General features: G+C 39.7%; 1 protein-coding gene across 2 annotated transcripts; it reads right to left on the bottom strand.

The window, feature by feature from the left end:
* Positions 1 to 396: 396 nt before the first annotated feature.
* znf384b (zinc finger protein 384 b) lies at positions 397 to 17,773 on the bottom strand. Of its 2 annotated transcripts, XM_046846789.1 has the most exons (11): positions 17,272 to 17,773; positions 11,829 to 11,884; positions 11,404 to 11,638; positions 8,829 to 8,918; positions 8,593 to 8,735; positions 6,634 to 6,707; positions 5,623 to 5,847; positions 3,385 to 3,552; positions 3,212 to 3,290; positions 1,811 to 1,969; positions 397 to 1,699 (listed from the first exon to the last, which is right to left on the bottom strand). In XM_046846789.1, the coding sequence occupies exons 2-11, from the start codon at positions 11,880 to 11,882 to the stop codon at positions 1,376 to 1,378; spliced, it is 1,551 nt and encodes a 516-aa protein (XP_046702745.1). In that variant the 5' UTR covers positions 11,883 to 11,884; positions 17,272 to 17,773; the 3' UTR covers positions 397 to 1,375. The 2 variants fall into 2 exon arrangements, with proteins under 2 accessions (XP_046702745.1, XP_046702746.1); XM_046846790.1 differs by lacking the exon at positions 5,623 to 5,847 and having other exon boundaries at positions 17,272 to 17,771.
* Between the last annotated feature and the right edge of the window lie 547 nt (positions 17,774 to 18,320).

The raw sequence follows: 18,320 nt of genomic DNA, 5'->3' as shown, positions 1-18,320 counted from the left end.
GTGACAAAAGAACAAATGACTCAGACCAGAAGACTCCAGATAAACTACTCTATTCTTACTACTACTACTACTACTAGAAGAGTCGAGACGTGAACTATTCACTTCTGTTTCCTGTATGTTATGTACAGGAAATAGAACTGTACAGAGTTCAAAACAAACGAATAGTTCATGAACGACCCGTCACTAGTTGGCGTGGCCTGGCGGGTGTGTGTAAGTAATCAAGTACTTGCTGCTGTTTATTTAGGCATCATTTAAATAATTGCTGTAAAACAAAAGGCAACAGTCCTCATTTCTTGCTCAATTCATATACATCATGATCACCCAGACGGGTGAACGTCTCGAAACAATGTTTATCCACAATTTCTGAAAATCAGTGCAATGAAACAACACGTTTGACACGGTTTACATTTTATTATTGTTTTTTTTTTCAAAGGATAATTCATTCTACTCTGATCGTATTAATGACTATGATAGGGCGTAGGGTCGATTACAAGAGTTAATACTAAGATGAAGTAGCGGTAGACTAACAAGAGTGAGCGTATTACATCATCCACACAAATGAAGAGTGAAGAGGATTATTATTAAAAAGTTCATCATGCCAGGACTCGGAGAGTTTGTGACTGGCTGGTGCAGAGTTCCTCTCAAGTTCCTCTTTTTTTTTTTCCTGCTTTTTTTTTATTAAATTTTTTTTATTTTATGTTTTTTTAAACCACTACTTTAAAGCATCCTTTAACTTGCACACATACACACAATATACTAGATATTCAAGATATACATTGTTTTTCCCCCAACCTAATTGAAAACTGCTTTTTTTTGTTTTGTTTTTTTCCCTTTTGAAAATGTAAGGGCAAAAAGATCGCATGCATATTGCGCAACATATCGGAGATGTTCGTATACTGTCCGTTTAACAGAGTGTAAAGTTCGTAGTGTACGAGTAGATAGAAATATCTACAAATGACAACCACTTGTATTAAATAAAAAGCTTTCAATAGGTCTAGCCATAGATGGGAATCAGGAAGAGCAGGATATCTGTGAAGAACCAAGAAAGTGAAAAAACAAACAAAGAAACAAAAAAAAAAAAACAGAAAAAAAGAGGCTCCCCCCCCTATATTTTATCTCCTCTTTGACTGTACTGGTTTCGACAAACATGAGTAGGCCTAGTAGGAAATTCCTTTCCATCAGCATATATTTAATTGAATCGTCCTTGCGTTTCCTTTTTTTTTTTTTTTTTTCCCCTCTTCTCATTCCTACTTTAGATAGGCCTCTCGTACCTGGAGAGGTCACTTAAGTTCACGTCATTGTTCCTTTGTTTTCGCTGCACCACCTCTGTTTATAGTCTGTGTTCACTCTTTTCTTCCCATAGGCCTCTCCTGACTCATGAACTGAGGTGTTCCACTTGTATGGCTGAGGCCTCCACTGTGATGCACAGGTCTTTGTGAGAAGACAGATCAGACACGCTGACCGTTTTGTAGGAAACGTCTGGCGCCGACACTGGTTTGTACTGCTGCAGGTCAAATACACATGGCACTCCGTCTGGCTGCGAGTAAGGGTTGGTCCTCTCACCACGACTTGCTGCAGCTCCGTCTGCACTTCCTCCTGCTCCTCCATGAGCGGGGCTGTGGCTCTGCTGAGCTGCAGATGGTGGAGTTGGTACCAGGTCCGGAGAGTGTTTCCGCATATGCTTGATCAGGTACGTTTCCTATGAGCGAATCAGACAAGCACAACGATCGTTACAGAGAAGAGCTTATATCCATATTTATGTATCAACAGATGTAAATAAAGACGCTTTCAGTTGCAGTTAGTGGCGTACCGAAGTGTAGGTGCGATTGCATAGGCCGCAGGAGTACAGCTTCGCATGCTTCACTGTATGGGTTGACAGATGAACCTCGAGGCTCGCCGAGTCCGTGTAACCACGGTTACAGTGGTGGCACTTGAATGGCTTGTCTTTGTTGTGTTGGCGACGGTGAGACTGTGAACAATATTTGAAGTGATGCTTTACAACTTTATTGTTCTTTCAACAAGCCAGAAACGAACATTTGTAGTATTACATTAATATTAATGTAGTGTTTTAGTGTTTTAAACACACAATGGGTACCACGAACAGGGAGTTTTTACACCAGTTAAACAATATTTACACCAGTTAAACACTTACTAAACCTTACTAAACACTTACTAAACCTCAGACGACGTGTGCGTATATACTGATCAATTATATGCCGGATCGCGTTTAAACTGCTTTCTTTTTGTTGATTTGTGGTTTACCATCTGCATTCTGTGTAGGATGTGCATTCATTAAACATGATTATTTCAGTTCAGTATATTCAATATCGATCTTCACCTTCACTATGGAAAAGCACCCCTTTTAAGTAAAGTAGAAAATTGAACAAAAGTAGTCTTAGATAAATCCACCTGGAACTGGTAATAGAAAAGTACACTACATTGACAAAAGTATTGGGTCATCTGGTTATAAGTTTGGTGTGTGATTTTTGAGCATTTCATTCCACATTTAGTCCCAATTTGCTCTTATAATTCCCTCCACTCTTCTGGGAAGATGTTCCACTAGATTTTGGATTGTGCTTATTGATATTTGTGTTCATCAGCCACAAGTGTATTATGAAAGGCAGGTACTGATGTAGGTGAGGAGACCTGGGGTGCAGTCAGCGTTCCAATTCATCCCAAAGGTGTTCAGTAGGGATGAGATCAGAGCTCTATAGCAGACCACTCAAGAGCTTCCTCTCCATAGCATGTAAACCAGATCCTCAAGGAGCTCACTTTGTGCACAGGGGCATTGCCATGCTGGAACAGGTTTTGGGTTTCCAAGTTCAATTGAATGTAATATTTTATTAGAGCGCATCTAAAGACGTCCTGTACAATTGAGTGCCTTCAGCTTTGTGGTAACAGTTTGGAAAAGAACCACATACAGCAGGAAAGGTCAGGTGACCCAATACTTTTGGAAATATAGTGTAGTTTCTATGGTTTGGAGTGAAAGACATACAGAGCTCAACCCTACTAAACACCATTAGGGATGAATTGAAACACTGACTGCACCCCAGGCCTTCTCACCGTACCTATATCAGTACCTGCCTCCACAAGCGCACACCTAAATCTAATGGAACATCTTTCCAAAAGAGTTGAGGTTATAAACAGCGAAAAGGGGACTAAAATTGAAATGTGGACTTTAAAATGGGTTTAAGAAGGGGTTTCTCTATACCTGAAGATTTGATAGCTGAGTGAAGGCCTTCTCACAGCCTGGATGGGAACACTTATACGGCCGATCTCCCGTATGGATTCTGAAGAAGAAAGCGCAGGTTCACGTTAGATAGGCTTTCTTTAGAGAGTGTAAACAGAGATGTTGGGATTGGGAAGATGACGAGGTAAGGCTACCTGTGATGCTGCTGTAGGTGGCTGAGTTGCCTGAAGGTCTTCTGGCAATAGGAGCAGGTGTAGGGTTTCACTCCGGTGTGAATCCGCACGTGCTGGGCCAAATAACTGGTGTTGGCAAACGACTTCGTGCAGTGCGGACACTTGTGGGGCTTGGACTCGGTGTGGTTTCTGGACGGAAGAAGAGAAAAAGAAGGTGAGCGAGTCCAGTTTCAGTTGCGCTGTAATAAAAAAAAAAGAAAGAAATAAAAAATGACCATATATGAATATCTGTAAATGCAATGCAGTACCCTTCCGACACTGGCGTCATGCAGAACCTGAGTCATCTCGTTCTATTCTCTCTATTATTCACACTCCTCCATAGATGATGCGGTTCTAATTAACTCGCCCAGACCGCAGGTACACAACACTATATTTTTAGCAACAATCACAGCAGTCTGCTAAATACCACCAAGCTATTTCGATACTAATAAACAATTTAATACATCATAAATTCAGTGCATCGTACAGTTAAAATAAACCCTTCCCATATTGGGGTCATGATTTAATAACATTTGAATGTTCTCGTAAAAGCCTGGTGGTTGGGCGACCGATGGAAATGTTTGTTCTAGGTGACTGAAAGGCCACATCTACAGAGTCCACCCTCGATATAAAGTTTCCCCAAAGTTACCCACTGCCTTTAATCGTGCTGTAGAGTTCAGCATGGCACGGGACCTTTCTGTGACCTCCATTACAGCGCTCCTGCTCGGTTTGAACGTGTTTGTGTGTGAGTGTGGTGATTGAGAGTCAGAGCGAGACGTCTACAAGCGAAGACGGGGAAAAAAAAAAGAGACAGGTTTGAATAGTAATGGAAGGTGTGACAGGAAGGAAACAAAGGATTCAGAAATAGAACAGCGCAGAAGTGTTAGGAAGCGAGAAACGTTCAAACAGAGACAAGACACATAACTGGCTCTTTGAATCACTCATTCAGAAACAGACCGATTCCAAATGAGGCATTTTTTAAATATTTTAAAAGCATAAAAAAAAAAAAAAAAAAAAAAAGTTCAGGGTTTTTTTCCCCGCCTCTTTGCGTAAATTTGATGAAACCTCTCTCTCTCACTGGACTCAATCTACTTCCTAACTATAGAGACATGTATTATGACTAGGACAAAGTCTAGGACAGCGCTGCAGTGGGTTCTACGTGTTTCCCTTCATGTCTAGAGGATGTTGCTACGGAAATAAAAAGTACTCAAATTCGTTGCCAGCGCTGTTGGACTTGTCATATCATGCCCTTTCACATGAGCCTTTTCTCTGCCAATAAAGAACTAATCCTGGTGCTTAATCTCGAAGCACTTCATATCTTCCACTGCAAATGAGCCAAAACACTGCTGGTTCGAAAACGAAGAACTCGGGAGGGGAAAAAAAATAAAAATAAAAAAATAAAATACAAAATAAAATAAAAATATGGGATGGATGCCACGTTGTCACTACAACATCGCAGTCAATTCTACATGCGTTATTAGGTTGAGGAAGAAACCTGAGAATTCGTGCTTGGAGCAGCTACACACGTAATAAAGCAATGAAAAGAAATGTATGACTCGTAATCTTGCTGGCCTCTTTAATAGGAACACCCGTACCCATGCGCATTCATGCAAACAGCCACGTAACGCATGAAATCATTCAGATGCAGATCGAGAGCTTCGGTTATGGTATTTTTGTCAAGGCAGAACTCTCTCTCAATGGATTCGTTTGAACCTAGATTTCTGGACGACAGTCACTCGTGCACAAACTCTAATGACGTTGTGAACGTTAACTGAAGCTCACGGATCAGAACGCGTTCATTTGTAGAACGCGTATGCATGGTGCCGCCGCCGTACGATTGAGATGCATGAAGCGGTAGGCGTACATGTTCTCCTATTAGCGTGTCCAGTGAACGACTTACGGTTATATGTATGTAATGTGGGCTCTGAAATAATGTTCTTCATCTCCAGAGGTAATATTTTTCATGTTGATCACTTATATAGACTCAACCCTGGATTACATAATCATGGTTATTAAATCATACACTTTCCATTGGTTTCCTGGACACAACCCCAGCAAGGGCTTGATGTTGTGCCAACACCCATCATGTTTACCAATCTTTATCTCAAGATCTCTCTCACCCACACACACACACACACACACACACACACACACACACACACACACACACACACAAACAAACACACTCCACATCCTGGCGCTCGGTGCATCCTCCAGTACCGTGTGTGCTGCTGTAAGTGACTGAGCTGCCTGAATGCCTTCTGGCAGTAGGAGCAGATGTAGGGCTTAGCGCCGCTGTGGATGCGGATGTGCTGCGCCAGGTAGCTGGAGTTAGCGAAGGATTTGGAGCAGTGTGGGCACTGGTGCGCCTTCACCTCCGTGTGCGACTTGGAATGCAGCTGCATGTCTGACTTATTGCAGAACGTCAGGCCGCACATCCGGCACCTACAGACACGCACACACACACACACACACACACACACACACACACACACACACACACACGGGAAGGAAATAGAAGAATGGGAAAAGAGGAGAGAGAGATGAGTCGAAGAGGAAACACAGGAGCAAGAAGAGTGGTGAAGAGAGTGCAGGTTGGGGAAGGTTGATATGGGGGTCATGGGTGAGTTCAAAAGTGAAGGAAGGAATGAATGGAGGACGAAATGTAAAAAGAGTGGAGTGAAGGGATAAAGGTAAAGGGACAGAAAGAGAGAGAGAGAGGGGGGGGGGGATGAGATCAGTAAAGAAAAACAACAGGGGGAAACTGTAGACTCTGCCGACAAATCAGAAAGATGAGAAGGAAAGGCAAGACATACAAGCGCAGACTGATGAAAGGAAGAGATGTGACCGAGTGAGTGGAGGAAAGATGTGCTGTTGTGTGGCGAAGTGTGTGGTTGGTGCGAGTGTGTGTGTGTTTGGAACTGGCAAAGCCATGCTGGCACATGCAGCCAACGACACACACTTAGTAAAAACACTACGTACGCTACGTAAAGCCAAGACGCATACAGACTGCGACACACACAAATTCAACACGCAGCCTAAGAAGCACTAGCGCGTGCGTTCGAGTGGTTGTGTGTGTGCGTGCGTGCGTGTTTGCTAGGGGCCATGCATTGCTGCAGTGCAAGTGGACAATGCACTAAATAGCTCTAGTTCAGTCCTGCCTTTCGCTAGAAGCTTTCAGAGAACACACGCGCACACACAATACGCATGCTGACGTCCGAGACGTTGTACCTGTACGTCTTTGCTCCCTCCTTTCCAGCAGGTCCTTCGTCAGCAGAGAGGTCGTAGGGGTCGGCAGGGTGATGCTGAAGTAAAAAAAAAAAAAAAACCAAAAAAAAAAAACATCCTGACTCAACACAAATGAAAATAGTAGTGTACATTTTTTCAATGACCAATAACATGGTTGTATGACAGCTCACAAAGAAGTCACAGGCAATGCAGGCTAATACATTACAGGACTTATTGCTCGACTTATTGTATCGACATGATGTTTCTCCCAATCATCTTTCTGTAACATGCATTATGCCAGCGGGAGATGAGCTGGACTGAAGTAACCTGCACTTAAAAATACCCCTGAAATCAAGTCATGTTTCAGACCCTGTTTTATATCTGTTGGACATGAGATAATGAGATAATGATTGTTCAATTAAATGATCTCTTGAGCCGTCTAATAGACAGGGGGAATAATAATACTGTGGTTATAAGGCCGCTTCTTTCGGGCCGTTTGATCAAGCTGCTTTGTACACAGTCTGAGCTTCTTTTATTTCGCCAACATGCACAACTGCCTGCTTGATCAGTTCCGCGTTACATCAGACTGACTTCCTGTTTCAGAAGGAAATGAATCAACATACACAACCAAACTGCACGGTCATATAGACACTAGATGAGTCAGTACAGGGTATAAAACTTAGCTGTAAATTATAATGAAAAAGTCAAAGCTCCGGGTTACTAAACAACAAATTGGAACTGAACAACAAATTGGAATTAAGTCCTTGAGCAAGTATTAATCTCGGTTATACAATGGCTGACTCTGTGCTCTGACCCGAACCTCCTAAAAATATATGAAAAAACTTTTTTACAGTTCTGTATGTATATACAACAAATAATGGCTTTTTAAAACACCATATCTAAGGTTAAGAAATCCCACCCCCTCTGGTAGAAACTGTTACTGCAAGATACTTGGAGGAATATTTTGTCTTGAGAGCAGAGCGTTCATTTCCTGGTTCCTGGTGGACACACATTCGTAGAAAATTTTACCTGCTTCAACCCCTCAATCTCACTAATAAATAGTAACGGCACCAAAAGGTGCACTGACAAACATTCACTATAGCAGTAAGGGATTTTTTTTTATCTGCGAAGCGTGTAAGCCGCTTTTGAGTAGTGCGCATTCCGACCATACTCTTGTGCCCCCTGGAGTTGGTGAGTGCGTGACTGACATTATATCCTGCAATGTTTAATAATCAGTGACTCTTCTGCTAATGACGAAGGGTCTGCTCCTCCTCTCATCTAAGAGAATCGAAGAGTAGAGCTAAAGCTAAATTTGGTCCAAACAGGACATTTCCTGTTATATATATATATATATATAATATATATGGCATATTTTGTATGTGCCATTAATTCACAATTGTCTGAAAACATGACCAGCAACAGTCTCAGGTTGGCATCATGTACATGTGCTTGTTATTTATGTAGAACCACCACTGTTTTTGTATTCCAGTATACACACAACAGAAACATCTAGAAACAGTGTGGTGGTTACTACACTTACTGCTCCAGATGTTAGGGTGCAATGTGATGACACAAAAAAAGAAAAAGGTACAAGTCTCAATAACTGACACCATGTTTTGTTTCGATTACTCGATCTGACTTACTGGTTTTGGGCCACATGCACTACTACTCTTTTTTTTTTTTTTTCTTCTGAAGAACTTGCCAATCTGATTTGTTCCTCTGAATGATACTGGTAACTTCAACTTTTAATATAATGCAACAAACGATGTCGCGTATATTTATTTATTAGGGCTGAAATTGATTATTCGTAGCGGATTAATTGCCTCGATAAATAAATAAATAAAAATATGAAGGCATTCTTTTCTTGATGTAAGAACCATCACCCCATGCTGTGTTTGATAACAACACACTCAGGGTTTTATTCCTTACTTCGGAGCACTCCTGCGTTTAAAAGAAATATACCTGTCCAGCCAGGTGACTGAGCATCAGCGACTCATTTCCTGTCGGGGAGCCCACTAACGGATGTGTGGATTTCTTCTTCCTCCCTCGCTTCGATGGTAACGGGATGACAACGGGGGAGCAGGACATGCCGTCCTCTTTCTTATCTGAAAAAAAAGGTATTAATTTGAATTAGTTTTTGTGCCTTTCATATTATTAGCTTTATTTTCTGTGGAAAACAGGACGGTTTGTGTACTTACCTGTGTGTACCGTGATCATAGTAGTTGTTGGATGCCCAGGGATTAGAGATGGAGCGGAGGACACCGGAGACACCAGAGTGACTAATCCCGCTGAACCAAGTGAGAAAAAGTAAAGGGAAAAAAATGAGAGAAGGATTTGGCGCACACACTCTTATTCAAAACAATTAGATCTTTTATACAGAGCAGTAGATCTCCCACTCTAACCCATATGTTTATTTATCTGGCTTTGTGCACAGCTGCATTGTCGTGCCAGGAACAGGTTTGGGTCTCAAAGTTCATGGAAAAACGTAATGCTATCGCATCCAAAAACATTCTAGAAAATTGTGTGGCCACAACTTTGTTTTTACGAACCACATATGGCTGGAAAAATCAGATGTCCCAATATTTTTGTCCATAGTGTATTTCTATGCTAACTTGCAAGGGGTCTCACTCATTTCTTTGTGAGTTTTCCAACCCAGAAATGAGTCACATCTCCAGAGCTGTGTGTATATGCCCCTCTAAAACACAATGCTGTTTCAAGAGAAGGCGTAAAACTGAAAACGCTTCAGCGACTGACAGGCCTACGTGAAAACCTCTGCAGCGTCAACGTGCGTCATAACTTCCTGTCGGACTGGGTCACAGCGGCTTATTAGATTTAACCACGTAAATGGCAATCAAAGAGCACGAAGACTAGTTCTGCTAATTGAAGACGTATAAAAACGTGTCGGCTAGGACACAAATACTCAGTTGGAGCAAATATTACATTACAATGGAAGAGTAGAATACTGGGAACGTATTGTGCATATTTGGGCAAATTATTCTGCCTGACATCCTTTGACATAAATGCAATGCAAAACTGCTTTCTATTTATGCAGTCTATTATGGTTGGAATGATAAAAGAACTAAAGGAAACTACAAGTATTACTATCTGGCATGCAGTTGTGATATACAAGGAGGACTTGCACTTTGCTGGGGGTTTAAAAAGGTATTTAGTAGGCAGATATGTCAATCAGCGAAAAAGAAACAAAGCGTAATAAACGCAGCCGTGAAAGAGGAAGTCGCTGTAGTTTTGGCTTGCTTTGCACACACACACACACACACACACACACACACACGAAAAAAAGCTAAGTATATTTGGGCCAAATGTACATGGAAAACGTTTTTTTTTCTCTTTAAACCTCCAACTTCCTCAAAAAAGGAAGTGCTGGCTGAAGCAAAATTTAAAGTAACAAACACATGCGCGCACACAGTCACCATCATTACACTTATACCACTTTGTACAGTCGGTAGTATCAGAATTATTCCTATAATCAGTAAAGAAGACTGTGGTCAGTTTAAATCTCTTGATAAGAATGCCGTTTTTCCTTCACTGTAGTTTTGCAGAAAAAAAAAAACCAAAAAAAAAACGAGTAAGAACACAAGAACTTGTGTTCGTGGCATGCCAAGAAAAGGCCATTTCATATTTTATCTACAATACTATATTCAACATGTTGTAAATCAACTTCTATAGATCCAGTAACACAAAGAAAGTCTACCCCAGGACATTGTCCTCCATGTTGTTTTTTTCTCAACGTTAAAAACAAACAAAGAAACAAAAACGCCTCCCTTATCAAAGTATGAGCCACCAAGCGTGAGAGCCAAAGTGACCCCCATAATACTATCATGTTAAATATTAAGATTATCTCGACACTTTTTCAAGTGGCGGGTGGTCAGGGCCAGCAAAGTCTTCTCTTATTCTCTTCATTTCGTAGCGTTTCTCTTGGCTGCACTGCTTCCAGTACGTGTATGTGGATCTAATTTGCCCAGGGCCTTCAAAGTCAGTTCTGCTGGCCTTTTTACCATAGTCTCTATTAGCAACGGGTCTGTTTCTTTAACCAATCAGATTTCATATTCATAAGCTAGCTGGCCCAGAATAGCGTCAGCATTTTTCCATCCTCTGATTGGTTGGCCAGAGGGAAACCGTTACAGCCAAGTTCAACTGGCAAAACACGTGTGTAGCGATCTGCGCACACATTAATTCATCAGAGTTGGATTTTTTATGCCTACGCATGGTCTCAGACATACTTAAAAATATAATTTAAAGAAAAGCTATACATCATGATGAGGTCGACCAACCCCGAAGCTAGCTAGCTTGTCTCGGCCCAGGGAAAGGGTTTGTTCTTCACTTCCAGACCAGTGAATACGAATAGTACCACTGGATTACAGCCTCTGAGGAGCGGTACAAATGATGAATCTGCATCTCTGGAGAGTAGGGTGTATTTTATTAACATTATGTTTTTGTCATGTTATTAGACAAATATTGATTCTGAACTGCTCCAGATGATGTAGGTGCACAGTTGCGGTTGTAGTGTAGAGGTTTGGAGCTTGCTTTAGTAAAATGGTATTCACCCTCCATATGCAAAATGTCTCTCTCTCTGTAATGCCATGCGTTGTTATATTGCGTTTTTTGTATTGTATCGATAGTTTCTATAATTGTGACATGATAGTGGTGGTATTAAGAGGTGGATTAAGTAGGGTAAGTCCCCACTGATACCAAATGCACGGCCCGTCACTGACTCTTTCTTTAGACAACACACACTGTACATATGTAGTGTACCAGCTGTCATGATTCCGGTGGATGGCACGGGTACCACCGTGATGCTGTGTGAGGAATGGGGTGGATGCGCCTGTTCTTGCTTCAGCGCTCGTCCCCCGCCTGCTGCATCCATAGCTCCGGCGACGGCTACCACCGCTGTGGTGGGGTAGTGGGAGGAGCCATGCGGATAGGCAGGGTTTTTGTCCTGCTGGCCCAGCTGCTCTTTCACCTTGTTTAGAAACACAGCATTCTCAATCTGACACACACACACACACACACACACACACACACACACACACACACACACACACACACACACACACACACACACACACACACACACCAACCAAGCATTAAAGCAAAACAATATAGACACATGGTTTAAAGATACATGCGTGCATACACACACGTGCGCCGGTGGACACGAAGGCCACGTGCTTTCTCACCTGTCCTTGCACTGGAGACCAGAAGTAGGAGTTAAAATGGGAATCCTCCATCATTCCTGAATAAAATGGAATGGGGGGGAAAAGAAAATTATTACTTTTTTGTGAAACTTAAGTTATGGAAGCTGCTAGAAACAAACAAAGGAAGTAAAAACCAAACAAAATATTTTTTTTAAATAATATTTTCCGGAAAGAAATCCGGTAGTCACTGAGGTAAAAGGAAAAAACAGTGAGTAAAAAGTGGACAAAGTCGAGGTAAAAAAAAAAATAATTTATATATATATATATATATATATAAAAAATATATATAAAAAAAATTATATAAAAAAATATATATTTTTATATAAAAAAAAAAATTATATAATTTATATATATATATATATATATATATATATATATATATATATATATATATATATATATATATAAATTTGGTAAAAGTGAGGTATAATTTGGTAAATGTGAGGTATAAAGGGTGAGGTTAAAGTAACATCAACCAGGGTAATTGTGAGGTTAAAATTAGGTAAATGTGCTGCAAAATTAGACTAAAATTAAGATAAAGGTGTTATAAAAAGTTTCTATAAAATGTTTTAATCTGAGGTAAAAAAAGGTCAAACTGGTGGTGAGATAAAAGAAAATAAGAAAATGAGGAAAACTTGGTGACCCAAGAATAAACTAAGTAAAAGTAAGGTTAAACTGTGATACAAATGAGTGATGCAAATGAAAATAAAATAAAAATGTGAGGCAAAAACAAGAAAACTATGGTACAAACAAGGTAAATGTGATGTAAAAATGTGGTAAAAGTGACAAAAAGTAAATGTGATGCATAAATTGAGAAAACATGTCACAATAGTAAAATAAATAAGGTAAAATGAAGAAAACACGAGGTAAACAAGATAAAATGGTTAAAATGACAAATTAAGTAAAAACGAGGAAACCAGGTATATGTTAAAATATATGTTAAAATTAGGAAAACATGAGGAAGGTTATGGTGAAAACAGATGAGATAAAACTGTAGTAAAAGTGACAGAATTAAGTCAATGTGTGGTCTAATCTGGAGGTAAAATGGCATAAATGAGGTAAAAGAGTAAAACCTCAGGCACAGTTAAAATGTGAGGTAAAATTGCGGTCCAAATAAAGTTGAACAACAGTAAAAGCACAGTGAGAAGGTAAAGGTGAGGTAAATTAAGGTAAGAATAAAGTAAGAGAGGGTAGAGGTGAGGCAAAAAGGAAAAAAGGTAGAGGTAAGGTAAAAGTGAGGCAAATTAAGGTGAGGTAAATGAAGGTAAAAGTGAAGTAGGTGAAGGTGAAGGTAAAGTAGGTGAAGATAAAGGTGAGGTAAATGAAGGTAAAGGTGAAGATAAAGGTGAGGTAGGTGAAGGTAAAAGTGAAGATAAAGGTGAGGTAAATGAGGGTAAAGGTGAAGTAAATGAAGGTAACGAGGTGAAGGTAAAGGTGAGGTAAACGAAGATAAAGTTGAAGTAAATAAAGGTAAAGGAAGATTAAGGTGAAGTAGGTGAATATAAAGGTGAGGTAAATGAAGATTAAGGTGAAGTAGGTGAAGATAAAGGTGCGGTAAATGAAGGTAAAGGTAAAGTAGGTGAAGGTAAAGGTGAGGTAAACGAAGATAAAGTTGAAGTAAATAAAGGTAAAGGTGAGGTAGGTGAAGGTAAAGGTGAAGTAAATAAAGGTAAAGGTGAGGTAAATGAAGATTAAGGTGAAGTAAATAAAGGTAAAGGTGAGGTAAATGAAGATTAAGGTGAAGTAAATAAAGGTAAAGGTGAGGTAAATGAAGATTAAGGTGAAGTAAATAAAGGTAAAGGTGAGGTAAATGAAGATTAAGGTGAAGTAAATAAAGGTAAAGGTGAGGTAAACAAAGATTAAGGTGAAGTAAATAAAGAAAGAAATTATGCAAATTATTATTACCATTGCATTTATGGCTATGACTGTGTACTAACCTTACTAAAATCAAGGCATTTCAATTGCATAAATTAATATCAAAGTTTCAAAGAATAAATCAATTACAAATTATGAAAATATTTATTTATAGCACATTGCAACAATGCACAAGATTAAATAAATTAAAATTTAGTCTTAAATGTTTAACTTTAATGCACTCGTGTACTTTAAATAATAATGTACAGGTCCTCTGGCCTGCTGAAAGGTTGTACAATTAAATATGTTCTTTCATAAAAACAAAGTGCATTTAGAGTGAAACTGCTTAAAGATACAATACAACAATATCACTGGGAAAGTTCCTGCACCCCCTCTTGAAATTTCGGCATTACATGTTTTGCAAATCGCTATCCGTGGATCTTTCTCCGATATACTGAAATACATCCACACCGCAGACATGTTGTTTCAGACATGCACGTGCAGGCCGCGGTTTCTGTTTGCGTCATCACAACAAACTGTTTCGGCCGTGTTTTTTCGGTGATCAAAGTATTTCGGCCGAAAACCGAAAATGCACTTTTTTCGGTGGCCGAATATTCGGTGCATCCCTAGTAAATAAAGGTAAAGGTGAGGTAAATAAAGGTAAAGTATGTGAAGATAAAGTTGAAGTAGGTGAAGATGAAGGTGAGGTAAATGAAGGTAAAGGTGAGGTAAATGAAGGTAAAGGTGAGGTAAATGTAGGTAAAGGTGAGGTAAATGTAGGTAAAGGTGAGGTAAGTGAAGGTAAAGGTGAAGTAAATGTAGGTAAATGAAGGTAAAGGTGAGGTCAATGTGAAGTATGTGATGGTAAATGTGAGGTAAATAAAGATAAAGGTGAGGTAAATGAAGGTAAAGGTGAGGTAAGTGAAGGTAAAGGTGAAGTAAAGGTGAGGTAAATGAAGGTAAAGGTGAGATAAATGAAGGTAAAGGTGAGGTAAATGAAGGTAAATGAAGGTAAATGTGAGGTATGTGAAGGTAAATGTGAGGTAAATGTAAAGTATGTGAAGGTAAATGTGAAGTATGTGAAGATAAAGGTGAGGTAAATGAAGGCAAAGGTGAGGTAAATGAAGGTAAAGGTGAGGTAAATTAAGGTAAAGGTGAAGTATGTGAAGGTAAATGTGAGGTAAATGAAGATAAAGGTGAGGTAAATGAAGGTAAATGTAAAGTATGTGAAGGTAAATGTGAAGTATGTGAAGGTAAATGTGGGGTAAATTAAGGTAAAGGTGAGGTAAATGAAGGTAAATGTGAAGTATGTGAAGGTAAATGTGAGGTAAATGAAGGTAAAGGTGAGGTAAATTAAGGTAAAGGTGAGGTAAATTTAGGTAAAGGTGAAGTATGTGAAGGTAAATGTGAGGTAAATGAAGATAAAGGTGAGGTAAATGAAGGTAAATGTAAAGTATGTGAAGGTAAATGTGAAGTATGTGAAGGTAAATGTGGGGTAAATGAAGGTAAATGTGAGGTAAATGAAGGTAAAGGTGAGGTAAATGAAGGTACAGGTGAGGTAAATGGAGGTAAAGGTGAGGTAAATTAAGGTAAAGGTGAAGTATGTGAAGGTAAATGTGGGGTAAATGAAGGTAAAGGTGAGGTAAATGAAGGTAAATGTGAAGTATGTGAAGGTAAATGTGAAGTATGTGAAGGTAAATGTGAGGTAAATGAAGGTAAATGTGAAGTATGTGAAGGTAAATGTGAAGTATGTGAAGGTAAATGTGGGGTAAATGAAGGTAAAGGTGAGGTAAATGAAGGTACAGGTGAGGTAAATGGAGGTAAAGGTGAGGTTAATGAAGGTACAGGTGAGGTTAATGAAGGTACAGGTAAGGTAAATGAAGGTAAATGCAAGTATGTGAAGGTAAAGGTGAGGTAAATGAAGGTAAAGGTGAGGTAAATTAAGGTAAAGGTGAGGTAAATTAAGGTAAAGGTGAAGTATGTGAAGGTAAATGGGGTAAATGAATATAAAGGTGAGGTAAACGAAGGTAAATGTAAAGTATGTGAAGGTAAATGTGAAGTATGTGAAGGTAAATGTGGGGTAAATGAAGGTAAAGGTGAGGTAAATGAAGGTACAGGTGAGGTAAATGGAGGTAAAGGTGAGGTAAATTAAGGTAAAGGTGAGGTAAATTAAGGTAAAGGTGAAGTATGTGAAGGTAAATGTGGGGTAAATAAAGGTAAAGGTGAGGTAAATGAAGGTAAATGTGAAGTATGTGAAGGTAAATGTGAAGTATGTGAAGGTAAATGTGAGGTAAATGAAGGTAAATGTAAAGTATGTGAAGGTAAATGTGAAGTATGTGAGGATAAAGGTGAGGTAAATGAAGGTAAAGGTGAGGTAAATTAAGGTAAAGGTGAAATAAATGAAGGTAAATGTGAAGTATGTGAAGGTAAATGTGAAGTATGTGAAGGTAAATGTGGGGTAAATGAAGGTAAAGGTGAGGTAAATGAAGGTACAGGTGAGGTAAATGGAGGTAAAGGTGAGGTAAATGAAGGTACAGGTGAGGTAAATGGAGGTAAAGGTAAGGTAAATGAAGGTAAATGTGAAGTATGTGAAGGTAAAGGTGAGGTAAATGAAGGTACAGGTGAGGTAAATGGAGGTAAAGGTGAGGTAAATGAAGGTACAGGTGAGGTAAATGGAGGTAAAGGTAAGGTAAATGTGAAGTATGTGAAGGTAAAGGTGAGGTAAATGGAGGTAAAGGTGAAGTATGTGAAGGTAAATGTGGGGTAAATAAAGATAAAGGTGGGGTAAATTGAGGTAAAAATGAGGTAAATGTGAGGTAAATGAAAGTAAATGGAGGCCCACCGAGCTATGATTCTGATAAAGCGGAGTAGAGAAGCAGTAGTAAAGGTTAGCACACGGCTCGGAGCTGCTCCTGTCCCCTGTCTTAATGTCCCCCAGCCCATATAATAGATGATACGGGGGTTCGGAGCGGGTCTTTGTGCGGATGTGTGTGTTTAGTTGGCGGGCTCTTTTTCTTCTCGACACGCAGTTTAAAAACACTGATCAAAGCCCAGACACCACACACACACACACACACACACACACACACACCTCTGCTTATTACTAATACACAACAGGAAGTGCTCTCGGGGTTTATTAAGGGGGAAAAGGAGGGAAAAGCCCGGTACCGAACAGAAATAAAACGCGATTATATCTGTATTTTTTAAAGAAAAGAAAACACACAGTCTTGTCGGTGACTGATACAAAGTAGTGAGCAGACGGTAACATTATCTTGTGCGAGATGGAACGTTCACGTATTCACACAGTCCTGCTGTCGGGCCGTGAAAATAAAGTGAAAAACACACACACTGAGCAGACACGAGGATCGGTGAAAAAAATAACAAGTGAGGGAGAGAGAGAGAGAGAGTGAGAGAGAGAGAGGAGAAAAAAAAAAAAAAAACGTCGACGCCGAAACCGAGGCTTCACGCAGGACTTCCGGCTCCCGGGCGGCGGAGCAGGCCGAACTGAGGAGCGAAAAAAAACACACACACAGGCTTCAAACGGGAACAAAAAAAATCAAGCCGAAATTACCCGCTCGCGAAGACTTGGCTTCCCCTCTCCCGGGGGTTTCCTCCACTCGGGGCGGTTTGTGGAGTCCGAAAACCACTCAAGTGAAGAAATTCGGCGAGTTTTCGCTCCTTCGTTTTTTTTTTTTTTTTTTTCTATTTTTTTCCCTTTTCTTACGGAGTTGCCCGAACTGTCTACGCTTCACTTCCTGCAGATGAGGTCAAATCCAGCGAGCGTCTTCCGTGCGTCATGACGTCCTATCCTGTCAGTGAGGTCGACTTATCACCAGGGTGCGCCTATACGTGTACAGTCCTGCATACTGCGCATGCGCGACCCCCCTTTCATTATGCCATATAAAAGTACACTTTGGGCTCCAGAAAGAAATGAAACCTCATATATCAATATATCACTGTGCCATTGCATAGTATTTGTAATTATTTTATTGTTTAATATTAAAACTCTTTCAGGACTCTTTTACATTAACCACCTTGTATTTTACTGTTTTACTGTTTACTGTCATAAGCGTCCTTGTAGATACACTTGTTTTTTTATATATATCTTTATATATTTTATATTTTATATACTTGATACTCTTTATTTATCTGCCTTCTTTTTTTTCTTGGTTTATTTTTCTCACCATCCTATTCCCTCATGCCGGACCGTCGTAAAAAGTATTTCACTGCATGTTGTACTCTGTATATATGTGTATGTGACAAATAAAAATTTGATTTGATTTGATAAATGCTTTGCAGCAGTGTACTCGATATGTTTTCACTAATTCTACAGGCGTTTATCGACCAAATTACAGTTCTGTAAGGTCAAATGAATGTCATTCGTAATAATCAGCAATAGGTATTTTGTAATGACATAATAATAATAATCATAATCATAGATAGTAAAAAAATAAGACACGTGACACTAGACACTCCACAAAACTGCTCTTGATGATTCCAGTGATGATTAGTATGAAATCCTGGTTTACTAAAATGCACGTTGGAGACGCAAACAGCCTCGTGGGCATGTAAACTTTACTGCCATTGTGATACGCTTGGAGGGGCTGCAGTTACTATAAT

Source organism: Silurus meridionalis, chromosome 4, assembly GCF_014805685.1.
Source record: "Silurus meridionalis isolate SWU-2019-XX chromosome 4, ASM1480568v1, whole genome shotgun sequence".
Lineage (NCBI taxonomy): Eukaryota > Metazoa > Chordata > Actinopteri > Siluriformes > Siluridae > Silurus > Silurus meridionalis.
Note: the sequence above shows the minus strand (reverse complement) of the source record. Positions and strands in the feature narration are given on the sequence as shown.